This window comes from Cryptotermes secundus, unplaced genomic scaffold, assembly GCF_002891405.2.
Source record: "Cryptotermes secundus unplaced genomic scaffold, Csec_1.0 scaffold55, whole genome shotgun sequence".
Lineage (NCBI taxonomy): Eukaryota > Metazoa > Arthropoda > Insecta > Blattodea > Kalotermitidae > Cryptotermes > Cryptotermes secundus.
In genome coordinates, this window is record NW_019740654.1 from 126387 (window position 1) to 153104 (window position 26718).

Sequence of the window (26718 nt, forward strand, 5' to 3'; positions counted from 1 at the left end):
TCAAGTCTGCGCTGAAAGGGACCAGGTTCGAGTCCGTGGATGCAGTGAAAGCAAAAGCGACGCAACTCTTGAAGAGCATAACACAAGATGACCTGCAGCACTGCTTCCAACAGTGGAAAATTCGCATGGAGCGGTGTAGGGATCGGGGAGGGGACTACATTGAAGGGGATAACATTTCGACTGCCTGATTTTTTTTTAATAAAGGGTTAGAGCATGAATCCGGTTTCTTTATTGCCACACCTTGTATATTGAAATTTTATATTTTAGGCTATTATTTTTTTGTTGCTAGTGGGGTGGGACTAAGTCCCTTATACTGCGGCTATTTCTGGCCTATTGTACCAGCCCTAGATGATAGGTGAGCGTGATTGTGGAGCAACTGGTGGAATGAAGATTGGCAGGGGAAACTGAAGTACTCGGAGAAAACCTGCCCCAGTGCCACTTTGTCCACCACAAATCCCACTTGACCAGACCCAGGATCGAACCCGGGCCGCCGCAGTGGGAAGCCAGTGACTAACTGCTTGAGCTATGGTGCGGCCAGATATTTTAGGCTAAATGCACACAAAATGTTGGAGTTCCATTCAGTTTGAAAGGCATAATTTTCATATGCAGAAAAGGAACCTGATGGTGTATCACAAGTATTACATGAAACATCTGACCAGTTGATCAGTTTGTATCACTTCACAGAACCACTTGCTATTCCCTTGATAAAAGTTACACCAACAACTATATACTTAAGTAATCTGTACTCACTCATTTGCTGCAGTGTTGCAAGTTCACTCCTCTTTTTCTTGTTGCGTTCCTTTGATGGTTGAGGAGGTGTAGCCTGTTCCTGTTGTATTACTGTTGCTGTCACCTTCTCTGGCTTCTTTTCAACCTTAGCAATGGGCTGTTTAGCAGGTCCCTTGTCAGGGACAGTGAGAGGCTCCACCATTTTTTCCACAATTGCTTTGTCACCTTTACCAACTAAATCATCCTTCTGGAAAATAAACAGTACAGTGTTTATGATGCACATTACACAACAGGTATCTAACTGATATATTATTAGATTGTTTCCACAAACTGAGGCTATGAAGCATGGTCATACACTACTCTAGCAAAAATACAACACAACAATGATAATTTATGGATATGATTTACTACATATGCAGCACCTTGTTACAGTAACACACTGTGAATATGGAACAGCTCAGTATGCACACAACCACAAATTCAATGGCAGAACTATGTAAATATAATGAAAAAAAACTGCATATATTTTAACAGGGTTTACTTAAAGGGACAACACTATCATACTTTTAAAACCTTTCCGTGAGCAGGTAGTCCAGCTGACAAAATACAGCATAATTTTAATACTAATATTATCACCCAAGTTCAAATATGGCCACAAGGCAAGGAGAAGTGGGAAATTTAAAATTCCTTATTCCCTGACGATAACTTGTTACCCTCTGATAGAAATATGGCACCCATCATTGTAGTGTTAAGAAATTTAAAACTGTTATTCCTGAATAATAAACCATTCAGAATTCCTGAATGCCAGTCACCAAGTTCTGTGAAACTTGTTTAAAGTGATCAGCTGTATGTGTAAACACTTGGATACATTATTATCAACTGCAGAATCAGTAAAATGTATTTATTAATTCTTAGTTTGTTTAATGATGCTGTCAGTGTCTCAAAATATATGCTGTAAATTGGCAGGATGATTACTGAATGATGAATTGGAAAGAATGTGGCCTAATTTGAAATACTATCCTGGTATCTTCATGAAGGGACAGAATAAAACCATGAAAATCTTGGTCAAGATAGCCAGTCTCTGAGTCAATGAGTCCAGGTCATGCCGAATGTAAATCAAAAGTACAAGCCAGTAAAGCAAAATGTCTACACACTTACATTTCCTTTTTGTTTTAGGAGCAAGTCATCTTTTGGCTGAATCTCCTCAAAGTGATTGGCTGGAACAGGTGCAACCTCAACAATCTGGCTCTGTTCATCTTTATTTAATAGAATTGGCTTTACTTTTTCCTTTTTCTTTTTCTTCTTGTCCTCCTGGAATATTAAACATCAAATGACATACTGACGTAACAACTACATGTAGAAAGACACGATAATTCATTTACAAGCCAGGCAAATCTTTTTGGACTTTATGCATCTTTTGCAATTAATTATTCAGTGATATTTGTGTTTTATCTGAACAAAAGCATAACAATGAAATGCTTAATAATTAACAGTGCAAATAAAAAAAAAAAAGAATACAGTCATTAAAAAATATGTAAAAGCTTTGGAGTATGAAAACTTTAATTATTTTTAAGATTTGCTTTGCTATCAGGGCTGTATCTGACAACCCACCTGATTTCAGATTTCAAACATTTATTTTATTTATATATATATGAATGTATAAAATGTATACCCGTAACACTACACTTTCAAAAGAATATTTTCCTTGCAGTATAGTTCAATATCAGCACCTAACCTGAGAAATTAAATTGAGACATATAATGTTCCTGAAATGTTCCAGGAAAAACCTATTCTTACGTCAGTGAATGTTACTGTCCGTAAGACATGTAGATATACAGCATGGAAGATAAGTGCCAATCTGTTTCGTAAGTTCAAAAATGATTTTTATCTAAAATGTGTCTTGCAAAAGAAGTTTTACTGACCTGGATTATATTTTTCAAATAAATTAAACTGACACACAATTATGGTAAATCAAAATAGTTTTACTCTTTTGTAATGCACACAGTACAGGCAGCATTTGTCTGACAGCATGGCATATCAGCACAAAAATTATACATTAACAAGCCCAAGTTTTATCAGAGGAAGCATTATTACAAAAAAGAGGTAAAGCTATCCTTGCAACAGGCCCTGGAAGTCCACAGCGTTGTGAGGTGTCGAAGCTCCCACATTTTCCAGACAATCAGCTCACAGGTGGTGGTGAGACTGTCAGCCTTATTCGCTGGCTGAAATTTACCCCTGGCACAATTCGTATAGGAGTAGTGTTTCTCAACCGCTGGGTCGCGACCCAGTATTGGGCCCTGGAATGAATTATACCGGGCCAAAGGCTTATAGAAATAGGAATTTACCAGGCCACAATCTGACAAAGGTTGAGAACCACTGGTATAGGAGATTGGGTCGACCCCAGAGCTGGTCTGGATGACTGGAGAAGTGAAAACTCTTGACCCCACTGGGATTCAAATCCCGATCCCTAGGTTGTCCAGCCTATAGCCAGTCGCTATACTGACTGTGCTATCCTGGCTCATATATATATATTACCAGATGCATATTTATTTGGGGGGGGGGGGGAAAGACTTTTAAAAATTTCTGTAGCACAGAGTATAGTGGAAACACCTGCATTATCATCCACCGTAACAAGCCAACCTCATCATATATATATATATATACACGTCTCCTAAAACAGACTTCTGGTGAGCAACTAATCCTAATGTTTCACTAGCACTGTTCTGATGTTAGGACTGACTACAAATTGTAGTGATTTACATGTGAACACAGTCTATAACTTATCATCTCAGTGGGATTATTTAAAATCTATTTAAACCCCAGCAATTGCAGTATGACTTTATAATATTATGATCAAGCCTCTTAAATGTATTACTAAACCACCATAATTTAGCATTTTGTTTAGAACTTTGCAAAGTCTCTTAACTTATATAAATGATATTAATAAAGATTATGCAATCAAAACATGCTTCATTTCCATAAGATTTAACTTGAACACCAAGAGAGAGCAACAAATCAGATACTAAGTAAAAACATGCACAATAACCCACATCATTCATTCATAAACAGTCTATCTATGAATGAAATCTGCAATGCCAAATATGTACCTGTGGAGAACGTTCACTTAAAACTTCTGCTTCTGGTTCCCCGAAGTCCACATGACACTTTTCTTGTGAGACTGGCTGAGCAGGTGCTGATGATACTACTTCTGACTGTTTCTTCTCACGCTCTGTTGGTTTCTCTTTCACTTTCTTCCCCGTTTTCTTTTGCTTCTTATCCTTGGGTTTGTCTTTATTACTGTGACCTATTAATAAATTTTCTTCTGGCATATTTCTCTGTTCTGCGATCGCTTCTTCGTATGTCTTCTCTTTTATACCAAACATTGAAATTACAAATATAACCGCTGCAGAAAGTACAACTACTCCAGCATAAATTAGACTTGTTTGGATATCCATTTTTGTACTGGAACCTAAAAGGACACAATTTTAAATAACAAATTAAAATCATGTATAATAAAACAGAAAAAAAGTCACTTCTAATGGAGCATTTATATTCAACGAATAAACCAAATTATTATACCTACACAGCAAATGTCATACACAATAGGAAAAATGTCTGTATGTACACTAACTATATTGTATTATGTTCAGTCCGATTCGTGCTGATCACATCACAACAGAAAAAGAAAGTTACTTCGTACATAATCAAAATTCATCTCCTCCTTTGAATCTTCGTGGCAGATTATGTGGCAGCCACTACCGCAACAGGCCTATTGACGATAGCTAATTTTCAATAATACATCACAATCTACAACTCTGCAACCCACGTCTATAGAATTGGTTCTTTTCATCATCTGTGACAATTAACGTGTTAACTAAAATATTTACAATATTTATTTTACACTAAATTACTGCACTTACTCACTACTCAGCCACCAGCAACCCACGACGTCTTCCAAGTTCCTAAATGAACAACACTGAGAATCGTCTGGCCACGCCTATTGTGACCAAAACTAGCACTGAATTGCACACAAATGGGGACTGCACGAAATATAGACATACAGACCATCTACATGGTCTACACCGGTCTACACGGCGTACACGTACATGCCACGTTGTATGACGCTTTTGGCAACGCACCCGGTAACTTAAACTAAACGAAGGAAACCAAAGAGTTCATCACATGCACCAAAGGTTATTTACTGATATTTAATTTCAGGCTGTGAGATTGAAAACACCCAAAATGGAAGATTATTACTCATTGGTGTTGTTGAAGCGATAGTTCGAATGGCATTTTAACACAAAACACTCGAACTTCACGCTGGAAGTGTTAATAGCTAATTTATTTAGAAGAGGCCTTTCGAAGAGGAGGGTTATATACAATTTCTACACTACCAAACGTAAAACATTATGATAAGAAGAGATATTTTAGGTTATGAATATATTGTATTTTCGTACCATATTTAGTATCAAAAAATTTTGTAGAAATTTGTCATGGAAAAGGATTCACAACACATGTCGCTTAGTTCGAATTTCTCAGGAATTGCTAGATATTTATAAAATTGTCAATCATAAAATTTCTACATTGGCTAGCGAATCAAAAGGTAAGGATGCAATATAATCAGGATTTACGATAAGCGTTATAAACAGTATTATAACAGATGTAGCATGGTATATGTGCTAATAATTGTGCAGACGCAAATGTATAGCAAACCGAATCGATTATGCACTGGTTCATTGGTGTGGTATATGTGTATTTTATGTTTTGTATTTAGTCGTAGGAATTTCAACATATAGTACTAATGTAACCACTTCACAGTTTGCAGTATTAAAACAGGAAATATAAAAATAGGCAAGGTTGCCTGTGAAAGCATGTATGTTGGCAGTGTTTAAAGCTCCATCCATCCCTAACCCTTGCACTAATTGGAGGTGTGTGGTCAGCTTTACCTCTGGAGGTATATACTGGAGGGATGGATTCCAAAGCTATTTTGGACATTGTGGCAAGGGAAAAATCACTGCCATGCTGGGTATTGGTCCCTGGTTATCCACTGCATAGTCACTCATCAATTTTCAACTTTATTTTTGTCCATAACTGAAGTGAATACAATTGGATATGTCAAGAAATAATAATGAATACATCACATGTCAAAGTCACATAAAATTTACATGATTTATCACTACAATATAGCAACTATTATAAGAAATATAATAATAAAAATACAAAAGACCAAAAAAAATTGTCAGTAATATAAAACATGTAAACACAGTATTAAAAATTGCAAACCAAAAGACAATCAACAAGCTAGTCATCAGTCCAACATTAGTTGAAAAATTCATGAAGAGAAAAGAAAGTGCTGCACAACAAATAATTTTTAAGTTTCCTCATAAAAACATTACAATTTTTAACACTTTTCAATTCAAGGCGGAGGCAATTAAATATTTTAGTTCCCATATTAATTACACCTTTTTTTTGCAACGATCGGTATTACAGAACTGGACATACAAATTATGTTTACGAGTATGTATGGTATTGTAGTGGTGAATGTCAGAATACTGAGTTATATATATCTTATTATAAAACATAAAATCTCAAATATATATAATGAGGTAACAATTAAAATCTTAAATTCACTGAACATATTTCTACAGGATACTCTATTATTATTATCACCTTTAATCACTCTTAGACATTTTTTTCTGTATTTTAAATACAGTTTCAGAGTCCTTAAGCCCCCCACTCCAAAAAATAATACCATATTTCAATATAGATTCAAACTTAGTAAAATAGACATTTCTTAATACAGGTTGACTAACTGAGTCATGTAAGGATTTAATAAAATAAAGAGCCTTGTTGAGCTTTTGGCATACGTATTGAGTGTGAGTTGCCCAGCTTAGATTTTCAGTAATACAAATACCCAAATTCACGTCTGAGATACCCTGATGTAGCAACAGATGTGTTTTTGTTCTGAAAGAATCTTTATTATGCATACATATCAAATGAGGAGTTTGAGGCATCATCTGCTTTTTCTGTCACTTGGGTTCTTTAAAATTTGCCACCTTACCTGCATTATTGCTAGTGGGGTGGGACTAAGTCCCTTGTACTGCTGCCACTTCTGGCCTATTGTACCATCCTTACCTCCATACTTTGAGTATTAAGGGTGCTGTGCATTTTTGCCTTGGCTCAGTCATATTAACATAAAACATAGCACTGTATGTCCTCATTTTTTTTTTTATGAATTCCATGTATTAGCCAGTCTATGTTACAGAAGTGCATGACCAGGATCTTGTCATTAAGGTTGAACTTATGAATGTGTTGTTGCTAAACAGTAAAACATAAATTTGTGCCTGTGCTCAATTAACTAAGCACCACAGCATGAAGATGTGCAGGGGAGTGGAGGTATAGCTCCACCATTCTTGACCTCAGCACTAGATCGAGCAGGGTGGTCAGTTTCACATCCTGGCCGCTTTACCCACTGGAGAAGAGCCCCTGGTACCCATTGGATAGGAGGCTGGGTGGGCCTCAAACCCCGTGTGACTGCTGTGTTGAGAAAAATCTCTTTCCCCTGCCAGGAATCTGACCCTGGCTACCCAGTCCATTGCTGTATTTGCTGAGCTAATCTAAAATATTTATTCAGATTTCAAACAGTAACAAAAAATGGCAGACATGTAAATGTATATTTCCAATTCATATTGTGATCTGGGTTATTACACTATGTACTCTGTATGATAATAGCGTAATCGGTATAGCAAGTAGCTACAGGCTGGACGACCAAGGGGTGGAGTTTGAATCCCCGTGCGGGCAAGAATTTTCACTTCTCCATGTCATCCAGACTGGCTCTGGGGCCCACCCAGCCTCCTATCCAACAGGTACTGTGGGCTCTTTCCCTGGGGGTAAAGTGGCTGAGGCATGAAGCTGACCACTCACCTCCAACTAGTGCCAAGGTCAAAATTATGTGCACTCCCCTGTACACCTTCATGGTGTAGTGCTTAATTAGTTAAGCACAGGGACTTCACCTTTTTACTCTGACTGATAGCGAGTTTTGGTGTTCAGAGGAACATATTGCCTCCATCTCTAGAAGGTAAGACTGAGTTATGACACTTTGGTCTCTGGAATGTGGTTACTGACATTTTGGAGGAATATATTGACTGTCTTCAGGGCAGAAGTAAAGACATTGACAGTATGTTCATCTGAAACATTGGTAACAATCTGTATTACCAGACTGCATGGTATCATAAGCCAGAATAACACAATATGAATCTTGTTAAATGTCAGACCATATATCCTCCAAATGTACATACCCATTTCCTATGTTTATTGAGCTGCATCATTTTTAAAAAGGGTTTATTTTTTTTATTTATTCACTTCACATCCATGGATCATTATACACGACATAGGACAAGTCAAGGGTCTTTTCCAGATGTATGTAATTTTATTTCAGGGATGATGTTGGATCTGTAAATCCCAGAAATTAATTTTGAAGCAATGGATCAGAGTGAAGTATGTGTTCTGTCATATGCATCTCATATAAAGGAAGAGGTAGAAGAGAAGTAAGAAATTATATTATTTGACTTCTGTGTCTTCTTAAACTTAAAGGAATGTCAGGTTGCACTAATAAAATATGAGAGATAACTGTATTATTTATCAGTTATATTTTGTGAATGACTGTTTTTGGAGCATCACACTTCCATTGTTTTTAGTAATCATCTGGACAAAGTATATGTGAAATACCTTTCTACATATATTTTTATTGATGTAATATTTCCAGAGCATGCATTATATGAATTAAAACTTCAATACATTAGAATATGATAACTTTATGGTAAAATTATCTCATGTTTTCATTATTTCTAAGAACATTTATGAGTATTATAGATGTTGGCATGCATGGCATATAAGAAATAAAAACATGAACTTCAAAGAATCTTCATAATTATTTTAAAATTATTTCTTTGCTAGAAGGTATAGACCGTACATTGTTCAAGAAAAACAGGTAAGATTGAAAATGAATGGGACACATGAGCTTCTGATCTATGCTGACGATGTTTAACTGTTGAGCAATCCCATACAAACACACAAAAAAACACAGAAACTCGAGAAGATGCGAGAAAGAAGGTTGATCTAGAAGAAAAGATAAAACTATGTACATGTTGATGTCACATCACCAGAATGCAAGACAAAATCATAACATAATGATATTTACTGGATCCTTGTAGAAAATGTGAAGTTAAAATATTTGGAAAGACAGTAACAAATTGAAATTTAATTTCTGATGAAATTATGAGATTTAATTTGGGGAAAGCTACTATCATTCAGTTCAGAATTTTATCTTCTTGCCTGTTATATAAAAACATAAAGATTAAAACATACAAGACTGTAATATTGTTTGTAGTTTTATATGGATGTGAAACTTGATCTCTCACATTAAAGGAAGAATGTAGACAGAGGGCGTTTGAGAACAGGGTGCTAAGGAGTATATTTGGACCTAAGGGGAATGAAATAATAGGAAGCTGAAAAAATTGCATAATGAGGATTGGCATAACTTGTACTCCTCACTAAATATTATTAGAATGAGGACAAGGAGAATGAGATGGGCAAGACATGTAGCATGCATGTGGATATAGTAAATACACTGTGCTTGTAGGACACCCCGAAAGAAATATACACTAGGATGATCAAGACATACATAAGAAGGCAATATTTAATGAATCTGTGAGAAATAGGATAAGGGGTGTGGATTGGATTTGTCTAACTCAGGACAGTGACCAGTGGCAACATCCTGTGAACATAGTAATGAAGCTTCAGGTAATGTAGAATGCTGTGAATTTCTTGAGTGGCTGAGGGCTTCTCAAGGACTCAGTTCCATGGAGTTCGCTAATTAGTACCTTTTTGTTAATACTTCTCATTTATGTTCTTATATTCCTTATCACTATTTATAATGTGTGTCAAATACCTCCAGTTATGATTCTGTCAACTTCATGAACTGCACAATGAGCTTAAGGAATTTATTTTTTGAGTTGGGTACACCAAGGAACTAAATTATTCTCCTCTTAGTGACAGATTAATGGCAGAAACAAGAACCTGCAACGTGTTATGAGTTACAAACTATAGTTTGCATCTTGTGTTCTCCAACTTTCCAAAATCTAAACTACTGCAGATGTGAACATTTTGACATATACTTAGAATCACAGTGATCTCCGACCATAAATGACCTGTGGGACTTTAGAAAAATAATCCTACCCTCAGACTACAACATTTCTGGAGTATAATACACGAGCTAGGAAATATTTATGCAAAAACTTTAATTACTGATGTCTGAAATTTGTATTTTGCCCCTAAATGCGACTATATTTATCCAAATCAAAATACTTTGTGAAAGGGAGGGGGTTTCTCTTCCAAACGCAAAGCTGAAAATTCACCTTCACCTAGAGTTTTTACTTTTACTTCCATATGCTATTCCTCATATTCAATATAATTTATGATCATTCATACTTATATACAATTAAAAAATTGCAGGAAGGACATTATTTCAATCTGTGGCTTGAAGCCAGTGAAGCAAGGTGCCTATGTTGGATCTGATATGTTAGTAGGAAAGGAACAAGAGTAAGTGTTCTGTACTAGTATTTGTTTATGTCAGTAAATAATCACTTCTCATAATGATATGATACAAAACATACCTTCCATTTGTAAACTATGTTACTGATACCTGTCAAACTTTTAGTTGATGGTGTACTGACAATATAAAATTCACTAATCAATTTAAAATGATTTATAATAAATGTCCATTAATCTGGAGTTATTTACCATTGTATTACTCATACTCCTATACATTTATTTCCATAGATCCATACAAAGTATAAGGATGTGGAAAGTGTCACAACTAATAGAAAAGGGGTGGGGAACAAACAACAGTACAAACATACATATAGTCAAGCACAAGTCAGGAAATATGTATGCAAAAAACTTTAATTACTGATGCCTGAAAATTGTATTTCACATCCTAAATGTGACCATATTTATCCAAATCAAAATACTTTGTGACAAGGAGGGGGTTTCTCTTCCAAATGCAAAGCTGAAATTTCACCTCGACATAGAGTTTTTACTTTTACTTCCATATACCATTCTTCACATTTAGTATAATTTATGATCATTCATACTTATAGACAGTTAAAAAAATTGCAGGGAGGACATTACTTCAATCTGTGGCTTGAAGTCAGTGAAGCAAGGCGTCTATGATGGCCCTGAGATCTTGGTAGGAAAGGAACAAAAGTAAGTGTTTTTAGTATTTGTTTATGTCAGTAAATAATCACTTCTCATAATGATATGATACAAAACATATGTTCCATTTGTAAAATATGTTACTGATACCTGTAAAACTTGTAGTTGATGGTGTACTGAGAATATAAAATTCAATAATCAATTTAAAATAATTTATAACAAGTGTCCATTAATTTGGAGTTATTTACCATTGTATTAAATGGTTGGTCAGCAATAAATTGGGGGTGGGCATAGATCACTTTTGTTCATGAGACTTTAGAGTTATATAACAGGCAGGAGATGGAGTAATGAGACTTTCATAGACCTAGACTGCTGTATAAACGTAAGAAGCTTGTTATGGTTGCCTATCAGACAGACCACAGATGGTAAAATTGAGAAAATGGGAGACATGAAAGGGTTTTATGTACTGTTTAAGATATATTCTTTAGGGTGAATGTCTTCTGGTAAAGAACCCGCTGCTTGTAAAAGAAATTGATTTCTTTTCCCCTGTTTCCATTTAAGCTTATTTAAATTCATATGGAAAACTTGTATGTCCATAGCCTATGTATATACAGAATGTTACGCAGTGAAACCGATAAACTTTGCCAGCGTGTTCGGGAGGTTATTCTAAGCAAAAAATATAAACCATGGGTCAGTTTGGCTTCACTATCATGATAGGACCGAAATGATTATTTGCCTTAGTTATGGTGTTATCAAGTGTGTGAATTTCTTGTTTTGTTTTTTTTACACCATCATGATTTTGCTTAGAATAACCTCCCGAACACACTTGCAAAGTTTATCAGTTTCACTGCAGAACACTTTGTATATACCTATTGAGTAGATATTGGCTATATAGGTGAAAAGTTGCCATAAGATATTTTGTTTATATTTTTCTAATGTAAAAATACAGACTAGAACTTGGGGAAGGACTTGTAAGCTGCCTGCCGACAGTTGGTGCCGGAAATGAAGGGACCAGTCCAGTGTTGAATCCACTGGGCACAGTGGTAGAGGAAGTGTGCATGTACATAACTGAAGGAGCAGAATGGCATCAGGGTGAAATGCCATTCCAAAATTGGCAAGAACATGTTATGATTCATTTGTGTCGTGTATGTGCTTTGGAAACGGAGAATCTAGTGTCTGTGTTTGGAGAAGAGGGCACAAAACTGAAATTGGCTGAAAAAATACACTGGCACTTACCTATTGAAGTAAGTTGGATATCAGAATAGCTATAAGTTTGAACTAATGTGGTGTAAATAATTGACTGTAGTGATTATTACTAGTGATGGTGAATATTAAGCTTTAATTGGGATTGACAGCTTAAATTTGTGTTTCTGTGTCCCTTTTGACAAAAGTAAAGAGTAATACATTAAGTGTTTGATTCTGGAAATTAAGTGGCTAATTAAACACAACAGCAAATGTCTTAACAGTTTTTGTCAGATTAACTTATTTATTTACTGTTTACAAGATTTTAACTTTAATACAGCTTTGGAAAACCTCATGAGCTGTAAAGTTCTGTCCACAGCTCACTGAAAGCTCATACCATCTACAATAATTTGTTGTAACCAGTGTTTTCTCTCTCTGAAACTATGTTTGCCACTAGTTTCATATTTTTTTTAGCCTCAAAGTTGAAAGATATAATGCACCAGAAGATATATGACTTTTCGCAAAGTCTACTGGTACATACCAACTGTATGCCAGTATGCATAAAAGCTTATACTGGTTAAAAAAGCACTAGTTTCAGGTACTTCTTTTTGGTTACTTTATGATGCTGTCATATTGAAAATATATAGGACTCACATCATCAGGATTAATGAACATTTTAAATGTATATATGTTTAGTAGAAACAGGATAATTTTTATTTCTATTTTCTATATGAATATGTGACAGTGAACACACTGAAGTGATATGAAGAAAATTTCACAGCAATATTAATGTGAATAAAATTACGGTGAAAGATCACGTGCAGTGTATGCTCATTTTTCCACAACATTATAAATTCTCTTACATTACCAGAGAATGGGCTAATATACATGTTTAATTTAAACAGTATTTCAATGTTGCAATTCAAAGAATCTGGACAATGCTTAGGTTGAAATATCTAAATCATCATCATCATCACTGGCACAACAGCCCTTTGTGAGCCCTGGCCTTCTTCAGGATTGCTCGCCATTCTTCTCCATTCGATGCTACATTCCTCCAGTTCTTGTTCTTTACACCCAAAATTCTTATGTCGTGCCACACACATTCTTCCCATCTTAATCTTGGTCTTCCCACTCTCCTATTTCCTTCTGGTTTAGTATTAAGTATTTTCTTAATCGTTCTGTTCTCGCTGGCATGTATTGTGTGTCCAGCCCATTCAAGCCTTTTCACCTTTATAAATCAAATAATGGCTGGTTCATTAAATAGTTTGTATAGCTCATGGTTTTACCTCTTCCTCCATATTCCATTTTCTTCCACTGGTCCAAAGATATATCTCAAGATCCTCCTTTCAAATATAGTTAACAGTCTTTCATCCAATCTTGACAGTGGCCAGGTCTCAGAGGCATAAGATAGCACTGATCTTATAAGTACTTTATACATCATAGTTTTGGTTTTCCTGGGTATTAATTGGGATTTCAGGTGTTTCCTAAGGCCATGGAGACATTTATTTGCCACAAGTACACACTTTTTTATTTCATCACTGATATAATTTTTACAGTTAACTTCTGATCCAAGGTAAATGAAACTACATACAGCCTCAAATTTATATGAGCCAATTTCAATATATGCAGGTCCATTAGCACAGTCTTTCTTGGTTACCGGCATGTACTTTGTTTTATTTTGGTTAAATTTGTAGATTCAGAAATATCTAAATGCTTTGTTTTATGTATATTTAGGTAAGAGAAGATGATAAATTGCCAGTGACAGTGTGCTCTTCTTGCATATCCAAATTGAACTCCTGTCATGAACTGGCAATGTCATGTTTGAGGGCGAATGAAAAGCTGTGCAAACTCTTCAACATAGAGGAAACTAATTTGGTAATTACAAATGGACTTTATTAAGTATCATTAAGTATCTACAATAGTTGTGAAAGATTTATACTGTATTATTTGGAGGTGAGGAGAAAGTCAGGAATCATGTTTCTTATGTCATAAGCCACGATTTAATAAGATACGTAGTGAGCATAAGCAGGGCACATGGTAGTGTAGTTGGTTGAGGCACTATGCTACTAGCTGGAAGGTTGCGGGATTGAATCCTGATAGGGTGGATTTTTCAATTTGCCTAATCCTTCCAGCTGCACTATGGCCCTGGGGTTGACTCAGCCTCTAACAGAAATGAGTACCAGGAATATTCTTGGGGGTAAAGGGTGGCTGGTGCGTAAGGCTGACAACCTACTGCCCTCTATGAACTGATTGTCTAGAAAATGTGAGAACCTCAACATCTCACAATCCTATGGGCCTCCACGGCCCGTTACAGGGATACCTTTACTGACTTTACATAGTGAGTACGCACATCCTCTCTTATATACAGTACTGTTCATCAACACCTCAAGTAAATTTCCTTTCTAAAAATTATCTTTTTGGAATTCTGAATGTCGCAAAGCTCATTGTATTTGCTTATGTTCAGTGAATCTCGAACATGAAGTTCAAGACTCATTGACCTGAGAGATGTCATGAAATACAACAAAATACTTCTCCTGTCATATCTGGGGGATAAATAAAATGATTTTCCTAACCAACCAGTTCTACTGAGCTGAATTCTTGTTGAGAATCTAATGTCCTTATTTAATCATAACATTTCTTGTCATTTATGGGACCTCGTCACTCATAACCATATTCACAGGACCATGCCACTGGACCCTGATCTGAGCAGTGTTTCATCCTTCCCCATATAACATGCTTAAGTGTGACTCAGTTGCCAGCAAGAAATCTTTCTCTTTTTCACAGCATTCAGAATAACACTGAGGCACACTCAGCCTCCTATCCAGTGGCTGTTTTCCTGGAGGTAAAGTGGCCCAAGCATGAAGCTGACCACTCACCTCCATCTACTATCAAGGTTTAGAATATGTGGAGCTATAACCGCACTTCCCAGTATGTCTTCATGGTGCAGTGCTTAACTAATTTAGCCCAGATACAACTTTATCATACTATATAACATGCTTAATGATATAGGGGTGAGATCATGAATTATTTAAGTTTGTATTATGTAATCTTCTCCATTTCATCTTTCTTAGGTGTAAGTAATATCTGTAGCTTCCTGTTTTCAAATATTTACATTTATGATGCACTCTCGGAGTAAGAGATTATGTCCACGAACATTCACAGCACTACCATACTTTATGAGACTTCAAATACCTTTCCATAGGTAGATCTCATAGTTTTTCATAAGCACCACTGAAAAGTAATTGAAAGTAATATTATTTCTATTAGATGTCCAAGTTATCTGATGTTACTACAATCCATCATCATCATGTAATCTGTACTGTCGTAATGAGTTCTGAAATCTGCTGTTATAAGATGTGTGTTGTTTCATATCTGAAATCATTTTTATGGAGTTGCCAATAACATTAATATTTTTAATATGAACTTTTGATTGCCTGTGTCCTACTGTGGTTATGTATATTTTCATATAATAAAGTTTTAGTTTTTGGTTTCAGACTGATTATGGAGAAAAGAGTAATTTTGCAGCAACACAACTGCAGCGTAATAAAACATTGGATGCCCGTGATAAAAGAGTCCTTTTCAGAGAAACCTTAGTAAGTAATGCAGTAAAGTGCAAAGTTTCTAGCTAAGAAACTCTGTGCAGAATAATTGTCTCAAGAAATGTGCATATCTTTTTTCATCACCATCACCACCACCACCACGTTCACCTTCACCTTCATCAGTATTATCCTTATATCAGAATGTAGGTCTTGGTTTAGTTCTCTTTCTGATAGTAATAAAGACTGTACAACAGTTCAGTATTTAATTTATCAGATATGTTATGTGTCTATTTTATAAAAATTATTATCAACATCTAATGATATGCCATTTATTGTGTATGTAATTTTTCTGCTCCTTTTATCTAGAAAAACGCCATCCTGTTTTACACCAAATGCTCTGTGTTTTTCCCCATTCAATAAGCTCTTGTACAGCATTTTTAATATCCCATGTGTCCTCATCTCTTGTTGTTCCTAAATACCAGTCATTCCACTGCCCACAGTGATAGTTTGACTGTCACATGCTAATGTCATGAAATGAAAGTCTAACACTACATGTCCCTTACAAAGATTGTGTCAAAATTGTTTGTCAGGGCCATAAAATGTACTGTTAAACCATAAGCCATCTGTAAACCACATTGCCTTTTGTAGCTTTAAGGAAGGGGTTCTTGGCCAGGGATATCCAGATATGGGTTCATGAGGTCTCACCGTGGTCACTTGAAAATAAAACATAATTTCTGAACAACAACTTGGGGAGGGGGTGGGAGGGAGAAGGCCAAAGGCTGAACAGAGAGGGATGGAGAACTGTAGGACACCAAAATTATGGCATTTCCTATTTCCCCTTCAATCAGTTTACCAGATGACATAAATCACTTGTTTCCCAAGAAGCTGCATTTTTGGCAGCACTGTGGGATTTGTGGTGGACAAAGTGACATTGAGGCAGGTTTTCTCTGTGTACTACAGTTTCTCATGCTAATTCCTCATTCCACCAACTGCTCCATGTCCATTAATGATCCTGTCATCACAATAAAAGTAAAAGTAAAGCTATCCCTGTACCAGGCCATGAAGGCCCATAGGGTTGTGAGACATTGAGGGTCCCACACTATCTAGACAATCGGCTCAAAGATGGTGGTAAGATAGTGAGCCTTACGCGCCAGCTGCGCTTTACTCCCCAGGAAAATTATTTAATTAATTCCTGGTACTCATTTCTGTTAGAGGCTGAGTAAACCCCAGGGCCTAGTGTGGCTGGAAGGATTAGGTCAACTGAAAAAAAATCCAATGACCTCATCAGTACTTGAACCTGCGACCTTCCGGCTTGTAGCATAGCCCCCCCCCCCATCATCACAATACAGTCTTAAAACTGACAGTGCCAGTAAATAACATAACTTGGTAGTGTGCTATTTTTACCATAGTAAGGTACTGTTGAAGATATANATCGTGAAGTTATTTGTCGCGTCATACCCCCGATACGCGACAATATTTTGACATTTTTGTAGCTTGCCCTCATTGTACTGATCTACTGAATCTTAATTTTGAAGATAAATGACATGAAATTCATATCCCACATAGGGGAAGACTTTGTTCTGCACAGCAGTTGAAGGTTTACTCTTAACAATCCATTAATATCTCTTATGCTTGGTCAGTTTCTGAATCAAGTTCTGTAAAAGTTTTCTAGTCATTTATTTACATACTTAATGGTAACATAATTGGGAAAATTATCAGATTTCCTGTGATAGCCCTCAAGACTTTTGGGTTGTCTTTTGATATATCTCACTTGTAGACCACATTCAAACATACCATAATTCACATTGCTTTTTTTAATCACCCATGGCATAAGGCACCAAACATAGTAACAACACGAAGATCTTCAAAGCGACCTACACTACCTAGCCATCAATTGTCGACAGCAATGGAACTCTTGAAGAAAGTGAAGCAAGGACATGGAAAGAATATAAAAAGTACACAAAGGACATTGAACAAGTAAGTAACAGAAGTAGTAGATACCTTCCCCAATAGCTAAAAACTATTTCTGTGAGAGGCCATGGAGGCCCATAGGGTTGTGAGACATCAAGACTCCCACATTTTCTAGTCAGTCAGCTCAGAGGTGGCAGTGAGGTTGTCAGCCTTACATGCCAGCCACGCTTTACCCTCTGGTACTCATTTCTGGTAGAGGCTGAGTTCTCAAAGGATTAGGTGAACTGAAAAAATCGAGTGACCTCATCAGGAATTGAACCCATGACCTTCCAGCTTGTAGCATAGCACCTCAACCAACTATGCTACTGTGTGCCCCCGCCTTTTCTGATATATTTTTGCTTAAAATGTTGAAAACATTTTACATGTGGTTCTGAAACTTGGACATCTCTAATTCAAATAGTGTATATTCATGTAAGTTATAATCTCTGTATAAAACTCCAATATAACAGTCCAGAATTTTAAGTCTCATGAAGTTTTTGGAGGTTTTGCTTGCAGTATTCATCAGTTTACATGGTTATGAACAGTTTTCTAGGTTCTGGCAACATAGTTTGGGGTGACATAAATGGACCAGCAGAACACAAAGATAAGCCAGCTTACAAGACCATCCCATTAAGTGATACATACAGTCACAGTCTCATATATTCTACTTTTTGAAAACAGGCCAGTCCTTTGGGGTAAGGGAGAGATAAGAATTATATGAAGGACAACTAGGAGTTCTACATCAGTAACTCCCATCTATAATGCTCTGATTTCTGAACAGCTACAGCTAAGTATTCGTATAGTCACAGAAACATTCAGTTCTTCAGTTCAATTCAATTTTATTCATGTTTGTATATAAGAATTTTAACCACCGTCCAGTGTGATTGATAAAAGTTGTGTTTTTAATTGTTCATATTTCGGTCAAAATGGCCATGTTCAGAAGGTTATTATCAACATATGGAAATTATAATTACCATGTTATAGATATAATTAAAATACAGTATATCTTTTAACTAATGTTAAAATGTACATTGATTTGTTAAAACATCTAAAAATTATTACAATAAGTCTGTTTGCAAAGTAGTGTACAATATTTGTTCTAATCTAGAACCAATTTGGTTCTTACTGTAATAATTTTTAGATGTTTTAACAAATCAATGTACATCTTAGCATTAGTTAAAAGATACAATATTTATATATATGACATGGTAATAGTAGTTTCCATGTGTTGATAATATCTTTCTGAAGATGGTTGTTTTGACCAAAATATGTAAAGGATGACAAATTAAAAAACTTTTATCAATCACACTGGACGATGGTTAAAAATCTTACATATAATTACTAGTGTGATGGATCAGGATGAACCAAGTTAAGTTTTATTCATGTTTCTTAGTTTCATTTCTTCAGGAACTTAGTTGTGACATTGAAAATCCAATTGTATCATTATTGTTGACAGACTTAAAAAAAAAATCCACATATTTTATACTATTCTTTAGACTGTGCCATAGCTCAAGTGGTTAGTTGCTGGCTTCCCACCGCAGCGGCCCGGGGTCGATCCCGGGTCTGGTCAAGTGGGATTTGTGATGGACAAAGTGGCGCTGGGGCTGGTTGTCTCCGAGTAATTCGGTTTCCCGTGCCAGTTTTCATATCACCAAATTCTCCATAATCATAATCACCTGGGGCAGGCTACAATAGGCCAATCAGTGGCCGCCGTGCCGAGTGGACCCAGTTGGACTGCACCCCCCACTAAGCGAATTTTTTTAAATTTACTGTTCTTTACTCAGTGCTCTTGCTTATCAAAATAACTGATATCCTAAAAGTTTACTCAAGCTGTAACTACCACAGAAATAACACCCCAAAGTCCATGTTTAATTTATCATTTTTATGCTAACTGCATATACCAAGGCTAGTGAGGTATACAGGATAGCAATTCTTATTTCCTCTTTTGATGTTATGATTTCATACCAATACAGAACATTTTTTGTTGTTGTCACAGTGGCCAGAAATCAAGCTCCATACTACTGAAGAGTGAGGTTCCTGAAATGGAACAGGCTGGAGATGGCAATAATGCTGACAGTGCTGATGTAAAGATGAACAGTATTCTCCATGATGATAACATGACACAAAATGTTGGAGAATCTGATCCCACTGACCCATTATATATTGGCACTGAGGAAACTGCATATAGTAGGCCACAGCGACAATTTGAGAGGAAGACATCTAAACTTTGGGACATCTTCATGAAATCCAAGATGGATGGAGTAATGCAAGATTTCACGAGAAGGGAAGATGAGACTGAAGATGAGAATAAGGAAAGGAAAAGAAGGGTACGTCATAAGGAATGGAAGTGTGAAACTTGTGGATATGTGTTACTAAGAAAAACTGCACTAATCATGCATCAGCAGCGAAAGCATGGCCCACAGAAGTTCTCTTGCAGCTACTGTGACAAAACATTTCGCAATGCAGTAGGAATGAAAGTACATGAACGATGTCACACAAAGGTTGCTGCCGAGAAAACAGAGCCAACATCTTACATATGTGAGTTCTGTGGAAAATCATTCCGAGGGAAGAAGACTTTGAAGGATCATCATCTAGCAAATCACAGTGATGAAAAGCCTTATAAATGTGATAAATGTGACAGAAACTATGGTTCCTTGGCTAGTCTTGGCATCCACAAGGCCACCCATTCCACAGAAACTCCATACCTTTGTGATCTGTGCGGTAAGAGCTTTAAGCATGTCAGCAATCTCCGTAGCCATAAGCGTTCACACAGGGATGATTCTGATAAGAATCGTCAGGTATGTGATGTTTGTGGTAAGGGATTCCGTTCCAGGTTTCACTTGTCAGAGCATATGAATGTGCATACTGGAAGACGTCCATACGCATGTAATGTGTGTGGCAAACACTTTCACAAAAAGATTCAGCTTCGGCAACATGGTTCAGCACATTCAGGAATGCAACCTTTCAAGTGTCATCTGTGTGGTGTCCGATTTAACCGCCGGGGAAACATGACACAGCACATAAAACGTCATGACAGAGTACGCAAATACACTTGCCGGGTATGCAATGAAGGCTTTGCTACGCTGGGAGCTGTCTTGAGTCATCGCAGAAAGCATACAAAAGAGGAGGTGGAAAACAGCATACGACAGCAGTCAGGATCGGTAGATGACCCAGAGCAAGTGGCTTACAAATGTGATGTATGTGGTAAGCTTCTTGCTAAAAAGGAATCTTTGGCCATCCACACGCGCTCCCACACAGGTGAGAAACCATTTGAATGTGGAGTATGTGGAAAACGGCTGAGCAACAAGGGTTCATTATCATATCACATGCGCTCTTTCCATACTGGGGAACGGCCCCACACCTGCCAATACTGTGGGGAAGGCTTCCTGTCTCGTGAAGCCCGGCTGGTACATGAACGAATTCACACGGGAGAAAAACCATATATATGTTCTGAATGTGGTATGGGTTTTCGATGCTCTAGTAACTTGGCTCAGCACGCTCGTGTTCATTCAGAGGCACGGCCTCATCCGTGTCCACATTGTGAAAAACGTTTCCAACGAAAGGGTGCGCTTGATGTACATATCCGCACTCACACAGGCGAGCGTCCTTATGCCTGTGATATGTGTGGTCGATGCTTCACTCAGAAGAATGACATGCTCAAACATCGCCGAACACATTCCCCAGATCGACCCTTTCCTTGTCCCCATTGTGGCCAGATATTTTCACAGAAACGTGAACTAGCTAAGCATCAGTCATTACACATTGCAACATCTCAAACAACAGTGCAACATGAAGTTGAGCATTCACCCCCTACACAAACAGTGCTCATTACAACAGATGACAGTCTCATCACATATCCAGAAATAAATGTACCAGTCATGGAAAATGCTCAGACACTCATATTGCACAGGTACTAGAGCCTCACATATAATAGTAGACAATATTTTCTTTATAGCATGAGTGTATTAAATCTGTAGACTGAAATCTACTTCAGGTGGTGAGTACAGAATTATTTCTTACTGAAATTATATAATTTATCTACATACATTTATTAAACTACAACAGAACTATTTCACTGTTATTTTTCACAGTACTGTCAATGAATGTTTCATTTTTAATAATATATAATGTACATTTATGTTATTTGCCCACATAGAGGTTGCCCTTGCAGATGTCATACATCTGTTTTGTGGTAGGAAACTGGGTAAGTTACAAATCACCATTTCACTACAATCCATGTGCCTCTTTCAGTCACTAAAGAATATGAAATGCTGCTGATAGTTTGTTTTTGGAAAGAAGTCTTTTTTTTTATTTTATATTTAGATTCATGTTTCAATGGTGTGTGTATGTGTGTGTCACATTAACATTTTTAAGTTGCATCTGGTCACTATAGGCAAAAACGAATAGTTTCGCGTCTTTCAACTTGAGTACTTCTGCAACAGACCTCTTAAATCTTAAAATATCCAAGGGTCAGAGTACTGATTATATGATTTAATGGGTCATATATCATGTTTTTCATAGTGTTTTGTGAATAAGTAGAACATGCATTTGGTTTACATCTGTATATATCTGAACTGAAAAATTAAAATAAAAAGTGCATCCTATGTGTGGGTAAAATAAAGATTTATTGCTTAATCTATTTGTTAGTAATATTGGAAGTGAATTTTCTTATTTTCAGAATAGAGATAGTTGTGATAAAAATTGTTATTGCACTAAATTTATATTTCTTTTCTTTATGAATGGTTGGCTGAAGTCAGATGCCAGACTGTGTCAAATATTGTACAAGATGAGTTACTTCAGCAGTTCACCCAAATGTATTTCCATATGAAGTCAGAATAAAATAAATCTGTATGCTTCTAGTTTGTAATGGTCAGTGACGTCTTGTGACTGTCCGAACAGGTGTGGCCAGAAAGGAATAAAATTACCTCCTTCCCCCAAGGCCTATAATTATACAAAGAGAAGAACAGTTATGTTATTTATATGTTCACAATTTACTGATTTACTTATGCTACACAGTACCACCACCTTTTAGCAACTACAGTCTCATCTCATGTTGACAGGCACATTTTAAACAAAGTGGCTGTAGAAATACAACACCCTCTTGGGTTAGGGAGGGATTTGGATCCCACTAGGCTCATCTTTGCCTTTTAATGTCTATGTGTTAAGCATACAAATGGATAGACCAGTGCCTTCAGCACTTATTTGTACAAACCTAAATATGCACCATTTGTATTACTCCCTGGGCCAGACCAATTAGTCCTCACATATATCTTTTAGGCTGTTTGATAATCATGGCATCAGTGATTCATGTGACATTGAATCTCTTTAAAATTGTCTTTAAATTAATTCAACACTTCCTTATCGATTTCTTTTCAAGTACAGCAGAGTACAATCACTAAAATTATATTACTTTCTGCTGTTGTAATATTGCCTTTGAAATTATTACTAATTCTACATAGTCCAGTATTTACACAGGGTTTCTACTAAACCTTCATCTGTATTCATATTACAGGCTTGTCACTTGAAGTAAGTGCACACATACACAAACATACAAACACTGATCTCATCATATTTAATTTGACATGGAGGAACACAAGAAACCTAAAATGTTAACATGTCATTTTCTCTCAATGTAGCCAAGTACCTGTGGTTGGAGGGAGAATAACAGATGTTTGTGGCAAGTGGGGAAGGCCCAATATTGGGCTGTGATCTGATGGCCAAACCCATTTCAGAACAGACTTGCATAGGGAAGGACAGTGAGCTAAGGCTTTGGCCCATGAGACAAGGCCCTCCATGACCTTGCAACCCAAACAACTTCTCTGCAGAGTTTGAAGAACCTTCTTGTGCCATATAAAATGTAAACATATTATAATGCTGTCATGCCATACTAAATGGAAACAAATTATAGATTCATAAAACTACTTTTATACATTGAGGTGTCAAATGTTGGAGGGGTTTGGCCACCAGCCCTTAGGGATTATTTTATGCATTAAAATACGTTTGTAGACTATGTGCGTGAAGCTTACTTTAAACAAGTTATATATTAAAGGGGGGGTAGATTAAATGCATAAAATTAATTATAAATATGAGGAAACCTAGTCAAAATCTGTAACTTTATATCTGCACAGACATAGTCTCAAAGTGGTCTTCTGGTTCTGAACCTCATAGCGGGTGACTCGTTGATTATTCCCATTGGGTTAGGCCTTGCTCACAGAATCAATGACAGGCTGAAAATAGAACTTAATAATGCTGTAATATGTTTCTTAAAATGTCATAATTACAGAAGAGGGTAAGATTTTAAGACATTTAAAATAATTATTGATATATAAAGTTTTATCTACTAAATCATGTAACAATTTAAGCTGAGTAGCTGTACTTTTCCAATCAATGTTCTTTCAGGACAAATAAATGATACTCTACTGTACTGGCATTGGGTGCATATTCTTCTGACATATGCTTCATGTCTGTACTGGCTTAAAAATCTTCCAGCATCTCTTTCTCTTCCTCATAGTTCTCTAGGTTTATAAGCCTATGTTCATCTGTCTGTCTTCACCCATTCTGCCTACATTCCATCTTGACCTTTATGTGGTAATATCTTCAGTTGCATTGTGAACCGTAAGTTTTTCACATAAATCATGAAGATCAGCATATGACACCATTTTTTTGCAGTTAAATGTTCTAAGTTGAAGAAATTCAGGGTGTCTTGTATTTTTATTGGTTCCATGTTAATTTTATATTAATCCTGCACAGCTTTCTTCTTTGCATCTTATGTATATGTGTATATTCATAAGGAGATACTTTGGGTGACCTGCAGAACTCATTGTTGTGAACATGTTTCTGTAACTTTCATTTGCATGTCTCACATAAACAGAATTATAACATGTATATTTATGGCACAAGTTCATTGCAGATTTCTAAGAATAACCGTAAATTAATCATCTATAAGTTCATATATACCTTACACTTTAAAAACTGTACAAAGATACAATTTCAAATACAAATGTGTTTTTTCTTATTTCTAACTGTACCATTCTTTTGATTTTTCTCTTTGTAAATAAATATTATTGAATAAGATTTTGACTTTTTAAGTATTTATGTCTGAAAGGAAGAAGCGTGTGAAGGCACTAACCCCTCTTCTGAAACTGGCCACGGGTAAGCTAATTTATAGCATCTCGTAATCCCTTAGCCTCATTAGACATATTCAGTATGCTAGGCTCACACAGCGTGTTACTATTCCATGTACTTAGCATCTCATTAATGCCTCTAAATGTGGGTGTCTTAGTTCATAAGTCATTAATGTGCATTGAAAGACAAAAATCTGGACTTTTTATTGTTTATAATTACTGTGCTTAAAAAATTAAATACTGACGGGTTTTCATCTCATCACACAGTGCTTTAGCACATGACTGACTGCTGCTTCTATGCTGCACACACTTCTGCAGCTGTATGGGAGCAAGTCAACATATGAATGACCCTTCAGTGTTCATGTACTAAGAGAATGTTTTCCTCGTTTTGACTGTTTTGTAGATTAATGTAAATCATATCCTCACATTCTGCTGGTATCAGAGGATGTGCCTGCAAGTTCTTAATGGAATTCCATTGGTTCAAAAGATAAGTCAAGTTTAAGTGCATCCCTTTTAGTCTGCCATTCATGCCTGTATGCCTTCTTTAATGGAATCAACATGAAAATCCTGCTATTGCAATCGTTAGGTTTGGTACAGTTACAGTTTCTATTCATTCTTATGTAGGATGGCAAGCAATATTATTGCATGTACAAAATTATCTTCAATACTGAATATATTTGTCACTGTTTTTAAGTAAAAGCAATGACCACTTTTTCTATTTTATATTCTGTGTTTAGTTACAGAGAGCATAGCATAGGATACCACACTTGCAGGCTGATGTCCTCCCTTATAATAGCATACTGACATTTATAACCGTATGTTACATCTTTTCAAAGGCTGTTTCCAGACTTGCTGAGGTTACTAATTTATATTTTAGGTTCAACCCCCATACTAGTATGTTATTTAATGAGACTGCATCAGATAATATGTCATTCAGCATTAAACTATACAAGAGAATGGAAAAATGGCAAAGGGTGTGGAGAGAGTAGCAAATTTTGGAATACAAAGACATCTTCCCTAAAGGCAAGGACAGTACTCGGGCACAGGCCATGACTGCCTTCCTCTGTATACTTCTCTATATATCATAAATTCTAAATGGGCATTTTAAGACATGGCTGAAGAAAATAAAGGCTGCTATGCTTGAATAGGGTGCACATTGTAAATACAGCTTCCACAATTGGAATATTAGTAATTTATATGACTATTTTTGGTACTAATTTGTTTTGGAAATAAAACATTATTTTTTCTTTGTCTGATAACAGATCATGGTCCAAAAATTTTGGATGTCAATGAAAAACCAATTACAACATACACAAAAGCAATGGATCTTCCATTTTAACAGTAAACTTGTGGTCTGTGAGATATTTACAATTTATTGGCTTTATTTATCTGTGTGTGTCTCAAAATTCAGTATAATATTTGGTTAAAGCAGCAATCCCAATCAAGTGACATATGTTTTTTACTGATAGTATTATATATGATGAGTCCTGTATCAATGTATTTTCATTTATGGGAAAATAAAATAAAGAAAGAAGGGACCAGACACCATTCTGGGTTTGAATCTTCAAAAGTGTGTTTGCTCAGAATTTATATACAATCAACTTTTGTTTACACATGAAGATAATCGCGGCTCTAATATCTTGGAGAGACATACGAATTATATGGTGTAAAAGTCGATATATAAACACTTAACACACGGTACATTTAAATTTAAATAAATAAGATTCCTGATATTTACAAACACATATCACATGGTACATATAAATTTACATAAATAAGAACCGGAAGAAGAAGTAGATACAGACGAGAAAGGACCATATATTTTACAAAGTGAGGTGGAAAAAGCTATCAAGGAAATGAGGAAGGGAAAGGCTACAGGAGATGATGATGTACCTGGAGATGTGCTCAAGTTACTGGGAGAAGGTGGTTTGAAAACACTGACAAAACTAATGAACACCATATATGAAAGTGGAGTGGAG

At 36.2% G+C, this 26718-nt stretch overlaps 2 protein-coding genes across 3 annotated transcripts in view; one reads left to right on the forward strand and one right to left on the reverse strand.

Moving 5' to 3' along the window:
• Positions 1-4755, reverse strand: part of LOC111872313 (kinectin) — a 79013-nt gene extending 74258 nt beyond the window's left edge. The window contains exons 1-4 of the mRNA XM_033754643.1: positions 4650-4755; positions 3837-4198; positions 1888-2040; positions 751-976 (exon numbers count right to left, since the gene is read on the reverse strand). Coding sequence (XP_033610534.1) covers positions 751-976; positions 1888-2040; positions 3837-4184 — 727 coding nt within the window. The 5' untranslated portion in view covers positions 4185-4198; positions 4650-4755. The remainder of the gene's footprint in view (positions 1-750; positions 977-1887; positions 2041-3836; positions 4199-4649) is intronic.
• A 120-nt stretch (positions 4756-4875) lies between these two features.
• Positions 4876-26488, forward strand: LOC111872314 (zinc finger protein 569). 2 transcript variants are annotated; one of them, XM_023866049.2, is made up of 9 exons: positions 4876-5332; positions 8168-8276; positions 10243-10329; positions 10909-10995; positions 11894-12188; positions 13861-14001; positions 15621-15719; positions 17494-17642; positions 19612-26488. In XM_023866049.2, exons 2-9 carry the CDS (start codon positions 8212-8214, stop codon positions 21530-21532), a joined length of 2844 nt encoding a protein of 947 aa, XP_023721817.1. In that variant the 5' UTR covers positions 4876-5332; positions 8168-8211; the 3' UTR covers positions 21533-26488. The 2 variants fall into 2 exon arrangements, with proteins under 2 accessions (XP_023721817.1, XP_023721818.1); XM_023866050.2 differs by having other exon boundaries at positions 4880-5332; positions 17500-17642.
• Positions 26489-26718: the final 230 nt, after the last annotated feature.

What these genes read in the sequence shown, in the direction of transcription:
- LOC111872314 (XM_023866049.2), top strand. Translation starts at nt 8,212, where the DNA reads ATGGATCAGAGTGAAGTATGTGTTCTGTCATATGCATCTCATATAAAG. An exon ending in AAGGAAGAGGTAGAAGAGAA is followed by an intron (nt 8,277 to 10,242) that starts GTAAGAAATTAT and finishes AAAAAATTGCAG; the next exon opens with GAAGGACATTATTTCAATCT. An exon ending in ACATAGAGGAAACTAATTTG is followed by an intron (nt 14,002 to 15,620) that starts GTAATTACAAAT and finishes TTTTGGTTTCAG; the next exon opens with ACTGATTATGGAGAAAAGAG.